Here is a 26,517-nt window from a genome sequence, read left to right on the forward strand (position 1 = left end):
GTCTAATGACGTACCTGAAGCTAGGGGTATCCGATTGATTTTGCCAAGCTACCCGTTCTGCTATTATGATAAAAGCCATGTGTAGCAAGTCCATGAATGTCAACCAGTGCGTCAGTGGTGGATTCCATTATATCATGTACAGTTTTGTATTAGAGGCACAGTGATTGATAGATTTTGATAACTTGGTCCAGGACCTAGTATAAGACGCTAGGAAGTTAGGGTTAAATATTTAGGTTACTGGACCAAACTCCATGCTGTGTACATGTGTATTGCTTGTGACTGGTATTTACCATTTACTATGCATAAAAATCGCGTAGACTTTTGGTGGGTAACCTGATTATATTCATATTAAGTTTTTTTGTGCTTCAGCAAATTTTATGCTTTAGCATCTTATGAAATTGGCCCCAGCTGCCAGGATGCTGATGATTCCTACACTTGTTTTTATCATGGACCAAATTTGTGTGTGCAATTTATCATTAAATGACAGAACCTGTCCCAGCCCTAAAAAGTACTGAATAATATTAAACATTTATTTCCAGGCTGACGACCTAAAAAAAAAAAAAAAATTCAAATAGAAGGGTTAATGAATATTACATTACCTCCCCATGGGCTGGCAGGTCAAAAAGTGTGGGGACAGCACCTTCTCGAAGCCTTGTGTGCACACCAGTCTTATCAAAGCAGGATGCCTCGAAGTGGTCTAAACACAGCAAAGCAAACTTTGATGGTTCCCACTCATGGCGATTAATGTTCAGAATCCACTGCTCTAACAGGTCTGGACTACTGGAGGGGAAGCTGGAAATTTAAATCATAATTTTGCATGTTAGATATGATTTTTGTAATATACCATGTTACCTTTTCTTATGGCTACAGTTGCGCATAACGTTTTTGTCCTCTAATGTTCGTTCAAAGTCCCCTTTAGAATGCAGAAACGCAGTCTCTTTGATTTTAATAACGGAGGACTGGTGACTGGTGTGCGGTGAAAAAACCAAACCTTGTCTACATTTCAGCACGGAGGATAGTGGGCACCCCCCAAACTTCCAGCCCCCCCCCCCCCCCCGCCCACCCGGATGAGTACTCTGTTTAAATACTAATTTCCCAGAAGTAGGCATATGGTTTTTGGGTGTAATTTTAACTCAAACAAAACACAAATGCGTGAATTTGGAATAGCATCTTTTCGGGCACTTTTTTTTCATCAAGATATTTTGGCTGGGATGCGAACATAACAATAGAAGTGATTTTGGTTTTTAACATGCTGTGGCTTTTATTACAGCAGTCATCCGCTTTATCTGACTCAACTTCAGGGTCTATGGCTGTACTTGGAACCAGACCGAATGATTCTTGGACTTTCTTTTTTCTTTAAAAAAAAATCCTCCAATGCCATAGATAACTGAAACAAAAACATTAATATCCTTCAATGTTAAAATGCTTAATAGAACTAAAAAGAAATTGATTAAAAACATGTATGCCTAGGCCTAGGCCCTATGTTATAACCAGAAGATGGTGTTTGTACGTTGACGAACAGATACAGAGCATACGAATAGAGAAAGCTAAAGAAGAAAAAAAACAAACAAACAAACAAACACGATGGTATAATTGGTAGTCAAACATTTAAACAATCGAGCTACCGAATCGTTCAGGGCCCAATTTCTTGGATCTGCTCAACGCAGAATTCCGTGCTTACGACCACACATTTTGTGCTAACCACGATAGCAAAAAACTTCTACGCTACATATATGCATGCGCTGAAGCAAAATTCCTTGCTAACGTGTGAAGTACGTTTACCGTAAACAATTTTCTGCTATAGTAAGCAGGGATTTTTCCGTAATAGTAAGCAGAGCCAAGAAATTTGGCCCAGGTTGGAAGGGCGAGTTATAAATCCTCGAGTGAACATAATTGACGCTGATAACGCTTGCACCGCGCGCGCGTTGTTCAACGCAAATTGAATACAAGTGCGTCAAAACATATCCTTGTCGTCCTAGGTGAACTGACGAAATATGATACACATTCATACTAAAGAGAACAAATTTAGTACTCGGTAAGGCCCCTAAATTATAAGAAAACATTCATATTCATGACATGAATCAGGGCTATCCGACTCAATTTAAAGGGGCACAAGATCCTGAAATCCCCGAAAATTCTATGTTTTGGATTGTTTACTTAGCCAGTTTCAAACATCTGGTTTAAAAGAAACAAACCTAATCTCTTACCGTTCCCGAGAAAAGTCGAAAAGAAAACCCACTTGATTACATTGGACATGACGGAGTACGAATACGTTTTTCGTGTCGTTCTCAGCTCAGTGTACGCTAAACACGTGTCTCGGGAACAGTGGTTTCTTTAACGTCCGCACAAACATTTTACGCGTACGAATGAAATACAACTAGCAGCAAAAATGGACCTCGAAATTCGTTCTCGCATGCATAATACAGGAAAAACACACACACACAAAACAGTTTTGAAAGGAAAGTTGTGTGGATGTGTATATCCTGCTTTAAAATGTTATTTCCGATTATCATCATCTCGTTCAAAGCGCGTTTTGTAGCCCTATTGGGCTGGTTCAAGGATCTAGAGTCCCTTATTTCAACCACTTTTACTTACGGAGGGGAATGTCTTCCCACTTCCAGGTTTACTATTGTGCGTGCTGCACAAGTTGGCATCGTACTTCTTTGGACGGCACGTAGTCCTACCTGTTCGAGGGAAAAAAAATAGTGACAAAACATCCCACACGACCCGTAAAAAACATTCACAACCACAGACTAAACACCTTATGTTTCTGCATTCTGCAACTTTCCTGCCATCAGAAAAGAAAAAAAATTCTTCAACTTAGTTCAAGGATCGATCAAACTGTCAGAGGCTAGGCTTTCTAGGCTACCTGTAGAGACCCAACTTCAAAATTCGCGGTGAAACAATCATCAAATATCGACCCCGATGTTTAACACTAGTTGGTACGACGAAATGTGACATTGCTGGCTCGAAATTTAGAACAGATTTTTGTCATTTTGCAATTTGACCACAAATCTAAGACTACGAAGAACAGCATTGTGATATGAAAATGTGAGGCTTTCGTGCGAGTTTTGTATCCTAATAAACGTAGGCCTAGGCCTATTTTAAGGGGGGGGGTGGACATTTATTAATGCGCCCCATCGTTTGCATAAGATCTATTTAAGAAAAAGAAAACCGAGAAGCAAACCCTTTAAAAACGTTATTTTTTAAAACAAAACAAAAATATTAAATTTATTTCGCAAGATAATAGATAACTTCTTACTTATGAAACGTCTTCAAAATTACTTTTTCAGCGCAGCGAAGATGTGTGAGGTCTGCGCACAGCAAGCAGACGACACGAACGCGCATCATTGACAGTTTTGCGCTCAAATTTACATTTCATCTGGTCTCACCAATATGGCGTCAACATCATTTATTGTGCGGCTTGCTATTAGCTTTCAAGTCTGTATATGGAGATCAGTGTTTACGACCCTTTTCTCGACGCTTTATAATGATGCTAAAAATGTGGATTTAAGGGCGCCCTCGATCGTAATGTAAAGAGAGAATCCAGGAACATCGTCCAAGCAAGCTAGCGATACTTCATTTTATCAACAGTGTATGATAAAATGCTTTATACTCAGCAAGTACATGTTTGTTTGCATATGAATTCATTTTGCACTTATCCCTAGTTTTATATACATGCATACAGGCCAGCAATCTTGCATGCTGTTAAGTATTTGACCTAATTAGCTGGATCGCCTCACTCATTTCTCCAGCCTTGCACAGCTGTACTCAATGATTTACATACAACTGTAGAGGCCAACTTATAACCAATGGAAAAGTTTGTTTTGTCTTATATTGCTTGGTGAAGCGGTGGCCCAAGTTGGGTTGTACTCGCATCTGTCACAGTCATTGAGACAGCAAGAGCACTTTTCATTTTGTGCACATTCAGTTTTCCCCTCCACCATCCCCTAAACCCCGCCTTGTCTTGTTTGCTCTTTAACTTTCTAAAATATTTAAAAAGGATTGACGGGTTCAGGAAGCCATTTCCCCTTTTCTCATTGTTGAAAAACATTTGTTCACTTTTAATTCTTTTTGAGGTGCTAAATATTGTACAGTTGCAATAGCGCTCACAAGTCTCATGGGGCTAGGTTTCTGACTTAATTGTACATCAGTAGACATGCAACTTTTTAATGTTTACGTTTTAATGATGTACATGTACATGGATATGGCCTATAACCACTTGTTTTCGTTTACATGTACATTTCGTACATGCATGTACCTTGTAGCTTCTGTTCTGTACCAAGCTAAGTCTTGGGTGTGTTAACTCTGTGGTGCCAGTTGCTAAGTGTATGTTGATCACTCAGTAGTGTTCAAAATCGTGGGATTTTGTCCCATGTAGTAATTGATGTGACCGGTTTGCCAAGTTATCGGTAACCGGCACAGCTATGAATAATGAGTAATTGGAATGAATTAAAACTTCACGTGACTGTGGTATAAACTCAAATTTGCGAGTAAATTCATGGTTATTTGAGGCCGAGTATAAGCACGCTATATAGTAAATGGTACATGCATCATTTTGTACAGTGCGAAAGTAGTAATTGCAAACACACATACCTGTTGATTCCACAACGCTGGCAAAGATATGGCTCGCTTGCACCAAGTTTGCACCGTGCTTGCGCCGTGCTCGCGCCGTGCTCGCGCCGTGCTTGCGACATGCTTAAGCCATGTTTGTCCATGCTTGCGCCATGCTTGCGCCATGCTTGCGCCATGCTTGAGCCATGCTTGCACCACACTTGCACCATGCTTGCACTATGTTTATCGTCACCGACACCACGAAGTAACACTCTACCGTGTTAAAGCATATTTTTTTTTCGATTTTCAGTTTTTTGGATTTTTAAACATTATTCATCAAGGCCTACCATTGCACAAAGTTTCAAAGCTTCAAGAGCTTTACTTTGATAATTACGCTAAGTATCCATGGCAACTTTTGCGCAAAAGTGACAATTTTCGTTTTCACGAAGTAACACTCAAGTTCCATTTTCCACTGCAATGCATGGCGCGCACTCTGCTCATAAGTGAGCAAAAACGTTTTCACGAAGTAACACTCTTCTTGTAACAAGTTGTATGAGCGCGCGCACGCTGACCTGAAGTTGCACTTTCCTCGTGTTGAATACATTGAAGAGTGTTACTTCGTGAAAACGAAAATTTACAGTTTCGCAGCTTTTTCGGTTTCACGAACTAACACTCATCTTTTTTCTCTTATTTCTTGTTTATTTAATACACAAACGCGTGAAAACAGCAGATTTAATAAATTCATATCATCAAGTGTCCACGAGAAACCCAACTGAAAATACTCTGTCGTTTTGACGGAAAGTGTTGTTTTAGAAGGCGTTCAACTTTAGTTGCCGTTTTCTCCGATTGCTAGTTTTTACTAGTATGTAGATGGGTGTTACTTCGTGGTGTCGGTGACGCTATGGCTAAAAGAGGTTGTGGAATGCTGAAAATCGTTTTTTTTTATATTTTTATATTGTACAGAAGACCCATATATTATAGCATAATGACAAACTCCCATTCTTTTTTAATGTGCGTTTATACGTTTATAAAACTGAAATTCATCGAGTAATTTGTTGGTCGGCGAGCGCATAATTGAAATCAACAGTCGTCGGGCTCTTCGTAAAATCAGAAAAAGCGTGACGTAATAAACATGACTCGTTTATACAACGACTGTTTACTGCTGCCCAACCCGCCCCGTCAGCACGTTTGACTCGCAGTCAAGCAGTGAAAAAGACTCACGGAGATTGATATTCCTTCCCATTGCTTAATTTTTGGATGGGTATATTGAACAAGGACACGGTGACCTCTGAGCTGTTCTTCCGTATAACTTTGAGCCACAACTGCCCGAAAAAGAGACCAGCGAAAACACGGATACTGCAACTGGCCAGCTGAAAACGCCAGGCAACGCGGCTATGATGAGTGGTAGGTCTGCGACGTTCGGCGTGAAAAAAAAACAGCTGCGTTTTATCCAAGGACTCAAAGTATTATGTTCATGATAACATTTTTAGATGAGCATCAACAGTCCTATCGCAACTTTCTTCGTGTTTTACAGACAATCTCAAACGTTATTCTGGTAAATATTCAGTCCAAAGAGACGACAAATCGTCGGATTGTTTTCGAATTATACGCGTACGGCACGCATAACGCATCATGGATGTGGTCGACCGTGTCCAGAACTAATGTTGTACGGTTAGCAGCGTCGCGGGCCCCGGTCAAGTTCCTTGCGTTGCCTGGTGCTTTTTATGTATACGTTCGCCACAAAAAGTTAGTTTACCGATTATACACAAACCGTACGTGTACGGTGTAGGCCTTTGTGTAGTGTGACTCACTGTTGCATTTTTTGCACTGTTGCAACTTTTTTGTGACTAACATCATGTGTTTTTCAACTTTTTGATTTTCAGGATGAAGGTGATTGTTCCCGCCCCAACCTACAAGCTGCTGTGAAGACAACAAGCCTAAACATATTTTATATGTCTTGATGTTAATGTTATGTATCGGCTTCCTTTATTCAGTTTTCATTTATTGACCAAATGTATCAAGTGTGGACACACTTACAGAAAATGCTGAAGAAGAATTTACTGCCAAAGTAAGATTTTTCAGTCCTGAGAAATGGAAGACGCCCAAAAAGAAACATCAGAAAGACACTGGCATAACTTTGAGGGCAGTTTGCACAAAATTAACAACGTAAGGGATTATTTCCGAAGTTGCAAAACTAGCAGCTCTGTATGAAGAAAAAATCAACATATTCGGAGTAGATGTAGCTGATGACGATACGACTAATTTGCATCCTCAGCACGTTTGTCTTGTGTGCTATTCTAGACTGTTTCTGAGTAGAAAACAGCTGCGAACCTGCAACCACCTCTTTGGCAGCCTCATCCCCGAACTGGACAATGCTCAGTATGTAGCGATTGCAATAAGCACTCTAAAGGTGGGAGGCCACCAAAGCCAAAGCATCCAGGTCGTCCAAAGAGTCAACCTAGCAACCTTGACAACCACTTTGAGTATCTCAGGTCTTCTATAAACACTGCCTCAATCCTGAATACTGCTGATTTTGGCAACTTTTCGGCTACGTCTTGTACATTTCTATGTAAACTTTGTAATAAGTTGTTAGGCTTTCCTGTTGCTACACCATGTAAACATGTCTTCTGCCTTACATGCATTAAGACCATCTACATGAAGGAGAATAAAGTCAAGTGCCCATGTCCCATTTGTGACTCACCCACCCACTACAGAGAGCTACAAACTGTGAGAGCTTACTTTTGGGAAAATTTTAACACTAGTAGCCTGAAATGCAACTCTTGCAACAAAGTGTTGCTCCTCTCAGAAATTCATGGTCACAAGTGTAACCCCATTCTTGCCATAAGCAGAGAGATACATCATGCATTAGTCGTAGATGATCCACTCATCGCAACCCCCCTATCTCCAACCCTTGAAAAATTAGGAACAAAAATCCTAAAATCGAAACTGGCCAAGTCAACAGATGGCATCTCAGCAGCTTTCAAGACTGGAGGACAGGTAGGGTTAACAAAATTCAACTGGTTATTTTACAAGAAAATTACATCTGTACAACTACAATAGTAAAAACTAAATGGACTGTGTACATTACAGTTATCCACATTTTGGTACTGTTATTTACAATAAATATTTACAGTATAGGCTTAATTATCATTTATTCAAAACAAATTAAAAATTGGGAGGGGGGTAAGAGCATTAATACAACTTAAAGGACAAACTGAAAAGTTTCTGGGGCAATACCCCACTGAATTGCAACACGAATATTTCTACCAATTTCCAATAATTCCATTATGTTTTCCCTAGCAACTGATGACAACATGCGTCCCCAAACCACGGCGAACAAGCGAGGAGGCGTCATCATCAGCCAAAAGACAAAGGACACTTGTTCTGGATAAGGCACGAAACTTAATCAGTGGAGGTACTGTACAAGTTCAGCTGGCAGATGAGATCAAACTGCAGAAGCACCACAAAGAGCTTCAAGAAGAGCTGAGCAGTCTTCATCATGTCATGATACCACAGGGGGGACCTTCTTTCGCTCAAGGCACAAATGTGCATCACGTGGAAAAGAAACAGAGAGTTGAACGTATACTACAGTCATACTCCTTTGCTTCAATAATTTATTTTAGTAAACCAAAAAACTTTGTAAATGTAAAAAAAAAACCACAAAAATACCCAAAACTCATCGCATCTCATAACTATTTGTTAACTATCTTTACATTTTATGCATTGAGGCTGGCTGAAACAGTATGGAATCCACACAGAATGTGAGGCAAAACTTCGGAGTCAACAAAAAGAAATCATCAAAGACAACATTGTTGCCGAATACTTGCCTTTCACATTCCCAAATGATGAAGGTTGGTTTGTCGTCAAGCAAGCTGCATGCGTTGCAGTCCGTTCCCTCAGTGACAAGGTCAAGCAACAGTTTGAGGAGTATGACAAGTAAGGATTTGTTTCATCCCTTTCTTTTTCTATAGTGAGACAAATGTGAAAAGTAATCAAAGACGGTTATGAATGTTAAGCCAACTATTGTATGTTTTTATTTTTGTTTTATTTACTCAAACAGTGCTGAAAAATTGGTTTGGCATGAAGGAGTCATCCCAAATGACAAAATTTGGATCAAGATTGGTGAGGATAAAAGTGGAGGAACATTTAAGCAGATGATGCAAGTGGGAAATGTTCATCACCACAATTCAATGGCAAACACTGTCGTAATATGTGCCTTTGAGGCAACAGACACCATCAAAAACCTTAACATCGGCCTTCTTCGCCACAAGCAGCAAGTGAAAGAGCTGATGCAGTCCTTCATTTTTAAGGAGCGCGATCGCGCAGGCGCTCCTACCGCGCTCCTCATCTGTCCCAAAGGAGCGTAAAAAATCACGCTCCTCGAAAAATCTAAGAGAACTTTTCAAACAATGGACAATGTGACAATAAACAGTGGAAAACAGCACCTACAAATTTGTGTGAATCGTTTCTGATAATGTACATTATCCTACCGCGAATTAAAATATACATGATGCCACAAAAGTACGATCCAAGCGGGCCCGGACTTGCCAGCCACACACACACTAGCCGGCCGGCTGGCCACACACACATAAACTGCAGTTAATAGCGCACAGCACAATTCACTGAACGTTTGTGTGTTGCTGGCTGCAGAGATCAGATGGTAATCTGCAACGTGTTTCTATTGGCCGGCAACAAGTTTTCGGTAACAAAAGAGCCAATCATGATCGATCTTCTTTACGGGACGCTTAATGCAGAAAGCGGTGTGTTCGTGCTTTGGTTCACCACGAAAACGTTGCACAATGCATTCATAGCATGCGTACGCATTGAGTTCGCGCACGAAATCCACTCATTGTGTTGGACAATATCATGTGTAAACTGTTGTCATGTTCGCGTCGCACGCACGTGCATATTGTGGCCGTAACGTTTTCCAAACTTTGGATCCGACTCATCTGACCATGTCCAAACAAAGTGTGCAAGTTGGGACTTTTTTTAAATGGAATATTTCTAGCTTCGGCTACGAAACCTCGGATGTGAATGGCCGTAAAATGGTCACAAGAATCTGGTGCAAAGTATGCCGCAAATACATCGACAAAATAAAACGCGACGGCAGGATTCGCGGACAAGCTCTTACGGACATTGAAACGTACGTCAAAGGCTCAGTGTACGTCACTAAGCATACAGCAACAAGGCACTTGGGATCGAAGGTACGTGTATATTTTTTGTCTTTAGTCAGAAATACATTTTTGTTTAAATGATTTCCTTATATTCTTGCAAAGAAAGAAAATGTCGGATTTGAAAACCCTAAAACCTTAACTCCGAAACTTCGCTTGTTATTGTTAATATAATAAAATCTGTCAACAGTGTCATGTCTGTCAAGAAATGGCCATCCATTATACTTGCAAACAATATTTAAATTTTTATGGTCTTCAGACTCTTGATTTCATTCAGGTTTATAGTTGATATACTGTTGTTTTAGCATGCCAATTTCCTCTTCACCTTTTTTTATGCATCATGTATGTAATTTTCTTTACTAACAATTTTATTTTTTTATGAGCCCCTTTATTTATATTGTTATAAATCAATTCAAATAACATTAAATTTGTTATTAAATACTTACCTTCATCTGTTCATGTTAATTTGCAGTTCATTGTCCTTCTAACATTCAGATATTCTTAATCTTGTAATAGTTTTGTTTTTATTAGTTTTGTCGTTTTTGCTTATTTGCTTCAGTATTTCCCCCTTAATTACCCTTAAGTTCTAATTTATGTAACATGTTCTTTTTTTGTTGTTATTTTTGTTCAGGGGGACTTCACTTGACAAGCTTTGCTTTTTTGTTGGTCGTTTGCATCTCCAGGTATTGATACTAATTCTAATCGTTTTATTTTATGTACCATATGAAAACAAAGTTTGTTAAGTAATCACCATCTGTCACAGTCACCCCCGTTTAAGTTGCTCCCCCTTTAGTTTCAACAAATTTCGCCGCATCCACTAAAAATAAACCCTTCGCTTGATTCCCACGACCCCTCACAAATTTAAACCTACCTTTTTATGAAATCAAATGAATTAATTATTCGGCCTTAGTAATTAAAAAAAAAATCAACATTTATCTGCAGGCCTACACATTGATTGGAATACCATCACTTCAAACACTTATGGACTGTTTGGTTACTTAATAACAAAACAAAGCAAAATAATGAATAGCTAAATTCATTTTCTAATTTGAGAAATTGTTTTTTTTTTTCCAGGCACATGCTATTGGTTTGGAGTACCAAACGCTTCTTGGAGATGGCGATGAAGCCTCTGGTTCAGCTGCGGGGTTACATCCTACGTGTTCTAAACGTACCCAACCAAGCATTGCTGTTTCTTTACATAATCAAGCAGAAGAGGGCTACAGAAAGTTGTTGAGAACTGCTTACTTTATGGCTGTGGATGGACTACCACTGTCCACTTTCAAGACTCTTGTGAGGGTGCAAAAAGCAAACGGAGTCAAGCTAATCGAGGGAACAGAGAGTAGCAACAAAGCCCGGGAGTTCGTCCATGAAATTGCAAATGCCATCCGAGCCAAGTTGTCATCTATATTATGCTCATCTACTGCATTTTCTGTTCTTAGTGATGGGTCACAGGCAAGAAAAACCTCAAGTGAGAAAGAGCTGGTGATGGTCCAGGTTGTTAAAGCTGGGCACTCTGTCTTCTATGTTGCTGCATTGGAGAACATAGACAGTTATGGGGATGCAAATGCAGAAAATCTACACAAGTCCCTCGATAATGCTCTGGAAAACAAGCTGAAAATTCCCCATGACAAGTATACCAAGGCACTAGTCTCAGCTACTGCAGATGGAGCGTCGGTGAATACAGGAATCTACAATGGCCTACTTGTCAGATTTCAGAAAGCAGAACGTCCATGGCTTGTTTCAATCCACTGTGTCTCTCATCGATTAGAGCTAGCAGTGAAAGACACCCTGATGAAAGAAGGGCCTTTCAAGCAAGTGAGTGAAATGATGACAACCCTCTACTACCTCATGAAACAGTCTGGTAAATTCAAGAGGCACTTCGAAGTGACAGCCAGTGCACTACATTGTCAAGTATACAGGTTCCCAAAGGTCCATGGAACACGTTTTGTTGGTCACCAGAGAAAGGGTCTTAAAATTCTCCTACATAATTGGATACCCCTTGCCCAGGCAATCGAGAATTCCATCGCGAGCAAGAAGCACACGAACATGGACGCTAAGCTGAATGGTATCTTGAAGAAACTCCGAAGTTTGCAGTTTCTTGCCATGTGCTCCCTGTTGTATGAGCTCCTGGACATTGTCTCATCTTTGTCTCTGAAGTTTGAGAGAGGTGACGTTCAAACGTTTGAGGTGTTGCCTGCCATCGATGTAACAAAGGTGAGACTGCAGGACCTACTTGAGGATGAAGACCCTGTCAAGAAAGCAGGCTATAGCATCGAGGGCAATTCAGTATTATGTAATCTTCCAAAAGGGGGGCACATGAGGAAATCCGCTGAAAAGAGGGAGACAGTCTCTGTGGAACTGGATGGCATGTCCCATGCACAACGCCGCAGTGACACATCTACATCAAGCACAACTGATGAGAGTGACATGTCACGCAAGCTGAAACAAAAAGTTGTTCCAGCTCTAATGAAAAAACTTGATGAGCGCTTCCAATCCTTCAGCAACACCTTGTTCAAAAACATGTTTTGGGTGAACCCAGCTAACTGGAGAAGTGACGCGCCAGAAACTGAGATTGAATCTCTTCAAGCTTGCTCTAATCACTTTTCAACAACTTTGGTGGCTTCAGGCTTCGACTCCAGTAAAATCAAGCTAGAGTGGCAGACCCTTAAGATAGTGCACAAAAGTTTCTACCAAGGGATGGAAGCAGGAGAAATGTGGGCCAAGGTACTGCAGTACAGGAGGAAGGAGTTCCCTAACCTCTGCCTCCTTGTGGAGCTTATTATGGCAATTGGTGTAAGTAACAGTACGGTGGAGTGTGGCTTCAGCATGCTGACAGCCATGCTGTCTGACCGAAGGCTGTCACTGAGCCATACTACAATGGAGGACCTACTTGTCATCAAAGCCAATCATCAAGTCTGGTCAGAAAGTGAACGGGATGACATCATTGAGGCATCATTGAAGAACTTCATGTCATCCAAGCGACGGAAGCGGCAAGTGCAGAATTCAACCCCGAACTTTGCTACAGTCGAACATGGTCATTCCATGCCAAAGAAAATGAAGTGTAGCAATGTGGCAAACAGTGACACACAGGACAGTGACACACAGGACAGTGACACACAGGACAGTGACACACAGGACAGTGACACACAGGACAGTGACACACAGGACAGTGACACACAGGACAGTGACACACTGGACAGTGACACACAGGACAGTGACACACAGGACAGTGACACACAGGACAGTGACACACAGGACAGTGACACACAGGACAGTGACACACAGGACAGTGACACACAGGACAGTGACACACAGGACAGTGACACACAGGACAGTGACACACAGGACAGTGACACACAGGACAGTGACACACAGGACAGTGACACACAGGACAGTGACACACAGGACAGTGACACACAGGACAGTGACACACAGGACAGTGACACACAGGACAGTGACACTGACTCAAGTACAAGTGACTCTGATCTATCTGGGCAAACAGACTTGGACAACCAATCTGGAACCGAACACGTCAGTGATGATGAGCCTGATCATGGTGGAGGACCTTCCAGATCGGTGGAACAGGAAGATAGAGGAGATAAGGATTTCGATGACACTGACTCTGACTCATCGTTTTGATTGGGGTTGGTTTACTGTCTGCATTGAACAGAGTTAAAAGTGCAGTGTTCGAATTAGGCAGTTTAAACTTTCAATTAACTTTTTTTTCCTTATGATTGAAAACCAGGTGCAAAACTGCTCAAATGTGGACAAAGAAAATTTGTGATGCAATCTGGATCAAGCTAAATGGGTCATCTGTCTGGAATTTTAGGCCAAAATAGGACCACTTCATCACATCACATTTCTTGGTGTTCCGACTTCCATAATTTTTTAACTAACGATAGTATCAGCTTGGGGTTTTCACAGCAGTTATGCTGAAATTGTTCTCTTTTTTTGACCAGGGTCGACAAACAGCTCGTTAATAGCTTGATCCCATGTACTTTAAATTGCTACTGATTAAAATTCTTTTAAAGGTTTAATGCACATGTGTACTAGTTCCAACTGTGTTCATTTGTACTGATACCAGCTAATATTTATTTTAATTTACAAATATAAAAATATTCTGGTGGTTCAAATAAAATGGAAACAAACATTGAGATGATTTACATGATTAAGGTGTCATTACTCATTAACTCATGTTTTTAACAAATTAAATGATAACTTGAATTTTATAAAACAAAATTAAAAAAAAAACATTAGTCTGTGCTGCCCCAAGAAACTAAGAAAGAAATGAAAATGAAAGCAATGGTCGAGCAAATCGCTCTCCTTAAACAAAAAATGTAAATAGAAGTACAAATAACAGGGTAAACAACCCCTAAACTAAAAACCAGTTGTTTACCCTGTTATTTGTACTTCTATTTACATGTTTTGTTTAAGGAGAGCGATTTGCTCTCCTCGGAGATTTGAGGAGAGCGATTTATAGCTCTCCTGGATTTTCTTTAAATGAAGGACTGCTGATGGACTTAAGTTGGAGGTGATTAGGTATAGTATTTAAATAAAAACAAACTTTTGCTTTAATGTATTCGCCTTTCTTTATACATATAGAAAACTTCATTTCAAATAACTTTCTAAGTTTGAATATAATCCTGAATGTCTTAATTAGTAAGCAAAAACCTAACAGACATGTTTGCTCATTTTTCCCTTAGGGAACATACACTTGAAGTATTCATGTTTGGTGACTATGAATATTTACGCCGCATGTATGGCATCAGCGGACCATCAAGTAAGGTGACCTGAATGTACAATAAAAGTCAAACATTCAGTATTCACTTTGCAAAAGAAAATGTTTGCATAAAATATCAAATAACAACATGCATTTATTCTTGGTTATTTAGGGCGACACTGCTGCTTATACTGCACTGCCAAATAGGAAACCCCTCCCCCAATGAGAAGACGTACGATCCAGCGGGGGACTCTTGACACAATGAAAATTGACCAAGAAAAGTTCATTGACAATGGAGCTCAGCCACAGACGGCCATGAAGTACAATAATGTCATATGAACACCTATGCTTCCCCATACCCCTTAAACAGGTAGAAACTAAATACACACAAAACTTATTATTGAAAAGCTGTTTATTTCTTTAAAAAAAACTCAAGTAAGTCTTTTTTGTTTCAGGTTTGCCCACCAGGACTACATATTAGCCTTGGGCTTTTTTTTTTGAAGCACTTTAACAGCCTTGAGGTGGCTTGCAGTGAGCTAGATATAAAAATTGCATCCACCTTAGCAAGCAGCTCAAAACGTCAGGAGGAGGCTCTCTGTCATGGTTGTCAAGAGTACACCACTGTAATCCAATCTGCCGCGAAGCTGAAGGAGCAAGGTTCTGCCCGGCAACAGAATACTGAGCACTTGCAAGAACAGCTAACAGCTACACTGCTGGAAGTCCCTGATGGCCATGAAGTGCTGGTACTGCTGAATGATGCAATTCAAGAAAGCAAAGACAACAGTAACAACATGGTACAAGTATAAATTATATATAAATTACAAATTATGCATAATCCCACCTGCCCTTTTAGCCCCTCTGCTGTTACATAATTAGTTTTTTATATATATTTCAGAAGACTCGAGCACTGCAGCTCCGAAAAAAATCCCGTCTAAAGCCTGGACAAGGACCTTTGACTGCTGCGTTGGACACAACCCTACAACAATTTAAGGTAGAACGACAAGTGTACCACAACAAGTCCTTCGTTGGAAACCATGTACACAAGTGTTGTAAGGTGTGTATATGATATTTACCCAAAGGATGTGTCTTATTTTAATCCAAATACATATCTATGAGACAAAACTCATAATGACAAATCTTGTTTCACCTTTCATATTTATTGAACTGTTTAAATTGTACAGACATAAACTATCCACAAGTTAACAAATGCTATTGTGACAACAACCAAGACAGTTTGTCCAACATCCCCTCCAAGATTTAGAGAGGCAGAGCAGATTGCTGAAAAGTAAAGCACACTCTTCACCAAATTGGCTGACTGTCACAACCTTTACAAACTCTCCAGGGAAATGGATGAAGTGATATTGAAAGGCTTGGTAAGATATTACTAGTAAATGTCTTCACATCAAAATCGTTATTTTTTAAAATTCTATTATAATTGTGAGAATTTTGAAACTATGCCCTCTTTCTCAATTTTTTTCAGACAAGAATATCAAATCCTACATGGATTTCTTTAGAACGTCCTTCAGTAATGAAAGTTTCCCTCCAAAAATGCACTTATTGGAGGAGCACTGTGTGCCATGGATAATAAGATGGAGAGTTGGTTTAGGTTTTTATGGTGAGCAAGGGGGAAAATCTATTCATGCACGTCTAAATAGCATTCTGTCCAATGTCAGAGGAATGACCGAAGCAACCATCTTCTTAAAGTCAGCGATTGAGACACATTGGATTCAGACGAGCCCAGCTGCAAGGGGTAGGAAAGTGTCCAATAGGTCCAGTCTCAAATGAACCGCATTTGCCAGAATAATGTCTGATTGAGAACTCCGTCTTAAGAACCCCTAGCAACCGGCAACCGACCAATCAAGATATATTATTTTTGTTGTTGTGAGACCATGCATTACATGCTGTGAGTGCTGCAAAAATATTCTAATACCATAATCACACCACCAACAATCCCCATATCACATCATGGAGGAAGAAAAAAATAAACGTGTTTAGATTTTGCAAGGTTCTTTAATAAGTCCTACATTACTCATTTACTGCTACAAATTAAATGCAAGATAAAAACACATGCCTTGCCACATGTAGGACCTATTTGCACTTAACTAGTATCTTGCCATGGTGATGACCGCCATTGATGGAACTGATGGCGAGTATAACCCTAGTACTTTAAGTACTTAGTAGTACAACCATTGAGGTATGACGGAGACTGATTTCTTAACTCTTCCTGACCTAGGGAGTAGGGCTAATGTCACCGAATGTAATGCCCATGTAAATCGGAGTATGTAAATAACCGTACAAAAATGTACATTTAATTTCAAATTCAATAAACCCGTCTCGTTCTCTCTTCTTTTAAAGACTATTTGGTTCTGGGTGTGATTCATAGATTGACTGATATTTGTTAAATATAAACTACGGAACTTATCTTTCTGGTCTGGGAATCGTCCCGACACGTCGACATGTTTCCTCACTTTAACCTGTGATTGACTTCAATGAGCCATGCCTGGTGACCAGGGATATCCAAATTAAGGAATAAGCTGATTTTATATGTTTTCTAAGCTAGAACAGTTTTCAAATCATAAACATTTTTTTTATAATTTGGAGTAATTATAACCCGGTCTTTCAACATTTGCTATTGGAAAAAAAAATGTTGCTCCAATTGTATAGTGTGGAACTGTTTTTTTTTTTATAAAGTCTGAACTAAATCTCATCCCAATAGTATTTAGAAAACTCATTTTTTCATAAAAGACCAAAAATTTACAAAACTGTTCCTAAAAGTGCAAATTTAAACCAAAACATAGCCAATTTGCACGAGCGACTTCATTAAAAAAGATGATATTTTTTTAAAGAAAATAACGGCTGGTATAAGTCTAACCCTAAGCTTTCGACTGATATATAAATATTCATTACTTGTAACTATCTGTGGACGATGTCATTGGATAAGAAACGAAGCGTTGATGACGCGTTTTGTTTACTTCTAACGAAGCCAGGATTTAACAACAACATTGCGCATGCGTCAAGTCTGCGTGAAGCGCCTGGACATACGTGTGTGATAGGGGATCAAAATACGTAGAAAAACGTGAATACTGTGCTTTTTCAATAGCAAACGCGGATCAGTGGGAGTGACTCATTTGCAGATACGCTGCGCGCGTTAAACCTATTGTAACGCGTGCGCAGTTCGTGGCCTAGTTTTTCACTGCCAGACCTCTACAAGAAGAGAAGCGCCTCCAGTATTTGGGTGGCTCGGTTCGTTCGAAGGAGTCCCACGTATCCGCTCTGTTCACAAGTACCCCCTTACCGGTGTAGCATGAATTTAGGTTTTATGAAATACGGACTCATTGGTGGTATTGCGCATGCTTATGCATAGATAATTAGGAGAGGGACTGGTCACGTGAAAGGGTTTAACCAATAAAAGGGGAAAAGAGTCCGATTTTCATACGAGTCTGATTTTCATACGACACCGGCAAAGGAAGTACAAGTTGGGGGTGACCGACAGACGCCATCTTGCCTGACTGCATGCAATTCATTTGTACATAGAACAAATTCCTGGTGTACGCGTGTCACACACAAGGAACGGTGCGCATCAACCAGCGAAATGTCCCGCCTAAGAGTGCGCTCTTTGTTAGCACATGGAGCTCATAGGATAAAACAGCAGCTAGCTAGTGCCGTAGAGCAAGGTGCACAGCTGGTAAGTGCTGTGTTTGTAAGTCGGCAAAGAAGTTCCGTGAAGTTTACATCATTAGTCAGCAATCAAGAGCTGTGAAGAATTTAGTCAGCATTCAAGTGCTGTCAGTGATTGATGAATTTATTTTGCATTAATAGACAGTGCACAACTTACAAGCCATTGCCTCCGAGCTAGCCGAATGTACAAAGCAAATTAAGTACCCGCATAATTTATTAATTCAGTAGACGTAGACCCCCACATGTATTTGTATAGCTCCGGAGTCTTGCTATTAAAAGAGTCACTTCAACTTAACAGCGAATGCAATAACAGTTTTATTAATTTTAAATGATTCCCTTTCATGTTAATAGAGTTGAATAAGCCAAGTTCGCACTGTTTATAAATTATTTGTTGCGGATTGAGTTTTTGAATTCCCACGCTGTTTCCTTGAACTCCTCGCTGTTTCTTGTTCGTTTCATGTGCCTGCTGCGCATTAGGAGACTGAGTTTCAATAGTACGCCTTTTCTGACTGACGACTGCGGAGACTTCCTGAGAAGCCTTAGCTGCCGTACCCCTCCCCTCCCTCAGTCCACATATAGTTAGTTCAGACTGGTTTAGAGTTTCACCCCTCACCCCTCTTCCAAATCCACGCCCCTTTCTGGTTCCACTGACTGCGCCCTCTGACGATCCACTCTGCATCATTATCTGGTGAAGCTCCAGCAGACACATCCGTCCTCAAGCCGTGAGTGTTACAAGTGAGTGTTTATCTTAACGGGCACCCCCTCCACATTTTTGGTGGCAGCGGTGGAATGTCGATTTAAGAAGTTAACCATATCGTCGAATGCCTACACACGCTGTCCAATTTTTCTTTTAACACTGGTAATTGTTTCAAAGGAGTCGGGATTTACAAACTCTGGTTCTCTGGGGAGAACTTCAGCATTGTTCGTAGGGATTTTCTCTTTGTAAGAAATTACATTGGTCACGTGTTCCTTGGCGACAGCAGATTCCCTGATATCTGGTGCTTCCCACTTTTGAAGTCCACCACCACGCACCCGGCAGTATCGGTAAGTTACATCGTTTTCCGTTCCACACTCTAAACAAGACTTCAGCCTGGGTTTCTTGTTTGATGTGCTCAGCAATGAAATCAGTAAAGTTACCGGAAGAAGTTTCCAACAGCTGACTTTCAACTTTAGTCCATGGGCCAGACGCCAAAATTTGGCTAATTGGTACCACCTGAGGTGCCAAAATCTAAATATATTTTTTTCGAAAGGTCTATGTCTAGGGATAATAAATTGATGTGATATCAATCCCTTAATGGTAGTAAATGCCCATTTTTCAAGGCTTGTCAGAAAGAGCTCACTACATAAACCCTAGCTTTTGGGTTAGGATATGGTTGTACAATTCACAATTAGTATATATGCTTAGTTGTATACTGATGGAGTTTGGTCGAATTATCAGCTTGCTAAAGGTTTTAAAAATGACGTCACGTAAAAATACATATTGCCTCCAGAGGGCGCTGTTCGTAGATGCATATAATGTGCTCAGCAAAAAAAGAGAGGGTGACATTGCTGGCTGGAGTAGAATTAATCGACATCTCGAGACAGTACAACTGCTCTTTTTCAGGAATCTAAACAAGTAAAAAAAGCCAAAATAGCAAAAATTCCAACAAAACGAACTTTAACGACAATAACAGAACTTAAACAAGGGTGACAAATGTGGTGATTGGATCAGGTCGAAAAGGGTTTCTGAATTTGCTTTATGAAAGTGTAGTATCCAAACATATACACGTTTAATATAGAATAAGTGTTAAGCCACATGTCATTTCCAGGCCACCATACAAATGTACAGGTTTGACCTTTGTACCCTGTGTACAGTATTCGTGCATTGCATGTGTAGTTCCAATAAAGCAGCATACAAATCAATCTAAACAATCTGTCTCCATCCTCCGATTCTACACTGGCGACGAGGATAAAAGGTCACCAATCCTAACATTAGGATCCTGGACAGTAACTGTGAGTTAAAATCTGCAGCAAATCTTGGAGCAAAAGTGTGAAATTTGGCGGATAAAACTTCGTCTGACTGTGAACATTCTGCATATTCGCTGTTCATAGAGAATACACACGTTCACGTGTATACAGCTATACATACACGTACATGTACTTACTGTCCTACTCGCGATTTTCAGCATTGTTTATCGTGATTTTCGTCATGGCCTCCGGTGGTTTTTCAATGCCGACATTGCCACCATTTGATCCACATAGTGATCCATCTTCAGTTTCCACGAAATGGGAGAAATGGACACGAAGATTCGAAGGCGCAATGGTTGGGTTTGATATCACTGACGATACACGGAAAAAAGCGCTACTTCTACACTATGGAGGTGAGGAACTACAGGACATTTATGACACGCTCAAGTCAGATAGCAATGACTATGCTGCTGCCAAAAAGGCCCTCACTGACTACTTCGCGCCAAAGAAAAATGTCGTCTATGAGACCATCATATTCAGACGCACCAAGCAAAATACCACTGAGAACATTCACCAGTACTGCACGAGGCTTCGTCAGCAGGCTGTGAAGTGTGATTTCAGTGACATCGATCGCGAACTCAAAACGCAGATCATTGAAGGCTGCACCTCTAAGCACCTACGGCGCAAATCTTTGGAAAAAGACAGAAACTTGACTGAACTGCTAGAACTAGCACGATCACTGTCGTTGTCGGAGAGCAGAGCACATGACGTAGAAGCAGATGGCTCACAAACAGCCGTCAACAAAGTTGCCAAGCCCAAGCGCAACTTCAAAAAGCCTACCCGACATGACACCAAGCCCCCAAAGCGTACATGTTTCTACTGCGGAGGATCGTATCCCCACAAGAACCAATGTCCTGCCAAGGGTCACGAATGCTCAAAGTGCGGTAAGCAAGACCACTTTGAGAAAGTCTGCAGATCAGACAAGCAGCGTAAAAACACTCCGACTCGCAAACGTCGAGGATAGCTCAAGCGAGGATGAATACCTATTCGGCATCCACAAAGCAAGCTCAAACAAGCAGCCAAGAGTCGATGTTCGAATCTGCGGTTCTCGCATCAATGCCTTAATCGACACTGGAGCCTCTGTCGACGTCATGAGTCAGCGCACGTTCTACACATTAAAAATCACACCGCCCCTCACAAAGCCAACACACACTCGCGTATACGCGTACAACAGTGACAAGCCTCTACAGATCACTGGAACATTCAAAGCACTGGTGACGCACAAAGAAAACACATCATCAGCCACTTTCTTTGTCGTTGCTGGTAACTGTGACACTCTGCTGAGTTTCAACACAGCGTTGGCCCTCGAAATCGTCCACATTTCGTACGCAGTACAACATGATGGCGATATCCTGTCGAAATATGCAGATCGCTTCGAGGGAATCGGCAAACTAAAGGACACTAAATGCAAGCTCCATATCGACGAAACTGTAAGATCAGTTACCCAACCACATCGTCGAATTCCATTCCACGTGCGCAAACAAACAGAAAAGGAGCTACAGCGTCTCCTCGATCTCGACATCATTGAACGCGTTGGTGACGAGCCAACCCCATGGGTCTCACCGATTCAAGTTGTCCCAAAACCCAAGAGTCCTGATCAGATCCGCATTTGTGTGGACATGCGTGCGGCAAACAAGGCAGTCCAACGCAAACGCCATATAACGCCTACAATCGACGACATCATCTCAAAAGTCAATGGAGCCAAAGTCTTCTCAAAGCTAGACTTGAATGCAGGATACCACCAAATTGAGCTCGCTGAGGAATCGAGATACATAACAGTGTTCTCCACACACATCGGACTATTCCGATACAAGAGACTCAATTTTGGAGTCACCTCAGCCGCAGAGGTTTTTCAGAACCTCATCCAATCATCACTGCACGGTCTTGATGGTGTCATAAACATTAGTGATGACATACTCATCTTCGCACGCTCACAAGACGAGATGAACACCCGGCTCGATGCATGCCTGCAAAGGTTGAGAGATCGCAACCTCACACTAAACAAAGCCAAGTGTGAATTCAATCGCGATAGCATTGCTTTCTTCGGACACATATTCAGCGCAGAAGGCATATCACCAGACCCCCAGAAGGTCAAAGCAATCCTCAATGCTTCTGATCCGCAAACCGTGAGTGAGGTACGCAGCTTACTTGGCCTCGCAACATATTGCAGCAGATTCATTCCCGATCTCGCAACAATATCTGCTCCCCTTCGCGATCTCACACGCGAATCAACCGAATAGAAGTGGACCAAAAAGCACCACAACGCGATACGCGAAATCAAGCAACGCCTTGCCACCAGCTGTTCTACATCCTACTATGACCCCGCCAAAGCAACACAGCTAATCGTCGACGCAAGCCCTGTCGGTCTAGGGGCCATTCTCGCACAGACTGACAAAGCTGGAAACCAATCCATTGTCGGCCTGGCAAGCAGGTCACTCACACCGGTCGAGCAACGATATTCGCAGATCGAACGCGAAGCACTCTCAGTCACATGGGGAACTTTGCACTACCATCTCTACCTATATGGTAATAACTTTGAGGTTGTCACAGATCACAAAACGCTTGTGACACTTTTCAACAACCCCAATAGCAAGCCACCCATGAGAATTGAACGTTGGATCCTGAAACTGCAAGAATACAAGTTCCAAGTAGCATATCAGCCTGGTAAGCTGAACCCGGCTGACTACCTCTCCAGGCATCCGCTTCCAACGACCAAGCCAGCAAGCCACGAAGAAAAAATGGCAGAACAGCACGTCAGCTTCGTAACCAGCAACGCTGTCCCAAAGAGTCTCACATACTCAACTACAGGCTCTCAACCCGCCGAGCTCCTGTTCGGACGCCCTTTTCGCACACGCATCCCTCAGACAGACATCACAACAGACAACGCTGACCGCGAAATTCGCGAACGCGACAAGCGCAAGAAATTCAACATGAAAAAGAACGCTGAAAAACACATGACAAAGAGACACAAGCCAATCACTCGCGGTGATCCAGTTTTGGTGAAGCGTGATGGCTTCATCAGAAAGCAGCAAACCCCGTATGACACGAATCCATACCGTGTCGTTGACGTCAAAGGTCCCATGATAACAGCCGAACGCGAAGGACTTCGAGTCACACGAAACTCTTCGTTCTTCAAAACACTCCCACACAGCGTCGCTACAGACAATGAGTCTTTTGAGCCAACAGACATCGTCCAAGAGACAGCACCCGATGAACCAACCAAGAACACTGGAACAAGCGAGTCACCAGAGACACAAACAAACACAGAACAACGCTACCCGACTCGCACTCGGAAATCACCTGAGTACCTCAAGGACTATGTGCCATCCTAGGCATCACAGGCACACAGACCAAAGACTCTTGCCAAAGTACACTGGACATTGAACTGTAGACAACAGACTTGTTTGCTTAAAATCAAGCACGCTTTATTTTTGTATCCTTTTGTTATTTGTTCTGTAACAGTTAATCTCTTTAATTCAAAAAGAAAAAAAGGGCAAATATTGCAGATGTGAGGTAACTGCATGTTTACATGATTGTTCTAGTTAAAGTTACTAATTTGTTAATCTTTAATTCAATCATTGTTCTGGCCAAAGTTTTTAAAAAAAAACTATTCTTAAATCGCCATTGGACTTAAAGAGGTTCACATGATGCACGAGTACCTTTTTAATCTAAAACTCCTGAAAAACAGAATCCAAGGTTGGGAGGGATGTAGTATCCAAACATATACACGTTTAATATAGAATAAGTGTTAAGCCACATGTCATTTCCAGGCCACCATACAAATGTACAGGTTTGACCTTTGTACCCTGTGTACAGTATTCGTGCATTGCATGTGTAGTTCCAATAAAGCAGCATACAGATCAATGTAAACAATCTGTCTCCATCCTCCGATTCTACAGAAAGGGTATTAGAAGGAAGGGTAAACGAATGGTGTGGGGACTTACCAGGTTGGGTGTGTGTGCGTTTGTGTTTGTGCGTGTTGCCTATTAGAAGTGACAGAAAGTGGAGTCTGTAGCAAGCGGAGAGTAGGAGATAAGACAGTGACGGGAGTGAAAAGGAATATGACAATGGACAATTAAGCCACAAAGAAAGTGGACAAAGGAGGAGCTCACAGCCCTTAGTGTCAAGCGGGAGCTAGGTGGGATAGGGTGTGTTATTGTTGTTTGATGTTCATCACAGCTGCTTCTACTGTGTTGAGTTGGTGCATTTGCAACTTTCCAAAAGAAGACTTACCAAATTGGTGTTAAAAGAAACAGACTTGCTTCAAACATCGTAATTAATAGCACTAAACTTCATGTCTTCTGGCATGCAGTCATTTCAAAGAAAACAAAATACGTCATTCCCAAGGTGATCGGTGATTGTTTCATAATTGATTCATAATCGATATTAAATCGAGTTAGGTGTAAAACGATTCAAAAACTTGTTTAATCCCTACTTAGTTTGTGTGGAAACTTTCGAATTTAAGGCCTTTTAATATGTTGCTTCAGATATTTAGTGTTCTTTTCTTTCAAGTTGGCAATAACAGTTTCTCTGGAAATGGGCCATTTTCAAAATGTATAGTAAAATTAGAAAAAAAATCATGCGCACTTTTAAAAATGCCATACTTTTTATAATATTTCCGACCAATTAAAATTGGCCTCATAACTTGGTCTTATACCGGCTTTAACATCACTTTCACAAAGATCAAGTTTCTTAAGCTCTGGTAGGAGTTTCTACATTGCACTCAGTTCTTGGTCAATCAGATGATGCAAAGTGTGCACTCTCACTCATTCTGAAGCATATTTTTTAACTACAGTTTAGTTTGTGATTGCGAAATAGTAATTGTTCAAGCCTTTGTCCCTTTGATGATGCTCATCCAGTGGCCGAGCTAATGGCACACTAGCCTTCAACCCAACATGCCTACTACGTGGCCGCGCAGGACACGCGGGACAAGATACGAGCTTGCTGGCAACCGTAAGGTAAAGTAAAGTGGTAGAACAACGTTAATATACAATGTATCTCTGATGTTTTAAATTGAGTAAACTATGTCAAATATTTTTATGTAAATAAACATTCAGTGAACAAACAATATGGCCCTGTTCATAATGAATAGAAAAAAAACAATTGTTAAACATTTTGTGCAAAACAGATACTACTTTTACGGTTTCTTTACCATTTCTGTGACCTTAAAATAGTTCTCACAGAGTACAGATATGGTGCATGGAAATTGCCTTTTAAGTAATGAAATGTATTCATTTGGTTTCATTTGGTTTTGTTAGGAGGGTGTTGGGACTGCCACAGTGCAAGTTAGTTTGACCTTTTGATTTTGAAAAAAAAATGCATATTTAACCTTAATTTGAGCTACAGTTTTTCAACTTCAAAGGACCAAAATAGGTTACATAACTGAACCACGGGATAAATATGAAGTACAATCACAAAATAAAGGGTTGGCAAGTTCTGATATCAATCTGATCGAGTTCTTTAATAACAAAGGTAAAAAAAAAAAAACAATATTTATTTGTGTCTCTGCCTACTAAACTTGCAGAATAATCCACCTACTGATGAGATCTCTCAGATTTCTAGCTGCCAGGTAGGTCAAGTTGTTTGGCTTTTGTTTATGCATGTTTGCTGATTATAAAGTCATATCAAATTTAACAACTTGTCTAAAAGTTTAATGAGTTTTTAAGTTTAGGGTATATGGGCAAGTTTGTTTCAATGCGTAGCAGATTAGCTTGGTTGAGAATTTCGTTTTGTAAATAACTGCAATCATGGACTCACCATTTTACCGTACCTTCAAAATTCCAAATTTACCTGACCTGAAAAAAATTACGGATTGTATTTTACTGCATTTTCCATTTAAAGCTAAAGTAGAAGAAAAAAACCGTATTATCCAGTATTCAGAACAGTATCACAATTATTATTTGAATAACACTTTGAATGCCTCATTTTAGAACTGTCCATTCTCAAGTGTTGAAAAGTAGATGTTCAATCACTGAAAATGTTCAATTACACATTAGCATCTAATGTTTTCATTAGTGAAAGTAATGTAAAAGACTGTTATGTCATGTTTAAACAGGTTGAATCATCCTTTAATACAATGGGTGATAAGATTGGATCAAAAAGAAGCCGGTTAAAGGTGAAGAGATATGGAGCTATACAAGGCATCTACTTTACTCTAAGAGTGAGGAAGACCACTGCCATCAAGCTGTTCACAAATGAGCCTGTGGACAGAACAATGTGTAGAAACATACGAAGTGCAAGTGCGGTCATCACAGAAAGGTTAAAGTTGAAAGAGAAGAGATGAAAAAAAACCGCTCAGCTTGATGAAAAGTCCCTGGATAAAAAGAGCAAGTTAGCGCGGCTGAGACACTACAGCAGCAGAGAAAGAAGGGAAGAACTAGGGTTCTC

At 40.7% G+C, this 26,517-nt stretch overlaps 2 protein-coding genes across 2 annotated transcripts; both read left to right on the plus strand.

The window, feature by feature from the left end:
* Positions 1–10,038: 10,038 nt before the first annotated feature.
* LOC119733866 (zinc finger protein 862-like) lies at positions 10,039–13,364 on the plus strand. Its single transcript, XM_038207232.1, has one exon. It carries the CDS (start codon positions 10,974–10,976, stop codon positions 13,362–13,364), a length of 2,391 nt encoding a protein of 796 aa, XP_038063160.1. The 5' UTR covers positions 10,039–10,973.
* A 7,058-nt stretch (positions 13,365–20,422) lies between these two features.
* LOC119733867 lies at positions 20,423–21,094 on the plus strand. Its single transcript, XM_038207233.1, has one exon. The coding sequence runs from the start codon at positions 20,423–20,425 to the stop codon at positions 21,092–21,094; it is 672 nt and encodes a 223-aa protein (XP_038063161.1).
* Positions 21,095–26,517: the final 5,423 nt, after the last annotated feature.

The sequence above is a fragment of the Patiria miniata genome, unplaced genomic scaffold (genome assembly GCF_015706575.1).
Source record: "Patiria miniata isolate m_02_andy unplaced genomic scaffold, ASM1570657v1 HiC_scaffold_26, whole genome shotgun sequence".
Classification (NCBI taxonomy): domain Eukaryota; kingdom Metazoa; phylum Echinodermata; class Asteroidea; order Valvatida; family Asterinidae; genus Patiria; species Patiria miniata.

What these genes read in the sequence shown, in the direction of transcription:
- LOC119733866 (XM_038207232.1), top strand. Translation starts at nt 10,974, where the DNA reads ATGGCTGTGGATGGACTACCACTGTCCACTTTCAAGACTCTTGTGAGG.
- LOC119733867 (XM_038207233.1), top strand. Translation starts at nt 20,423, where the DNA reads ATGGTTGGGTTTGATATCACTGACGATACACGGAAAAAAGCGCTACTT.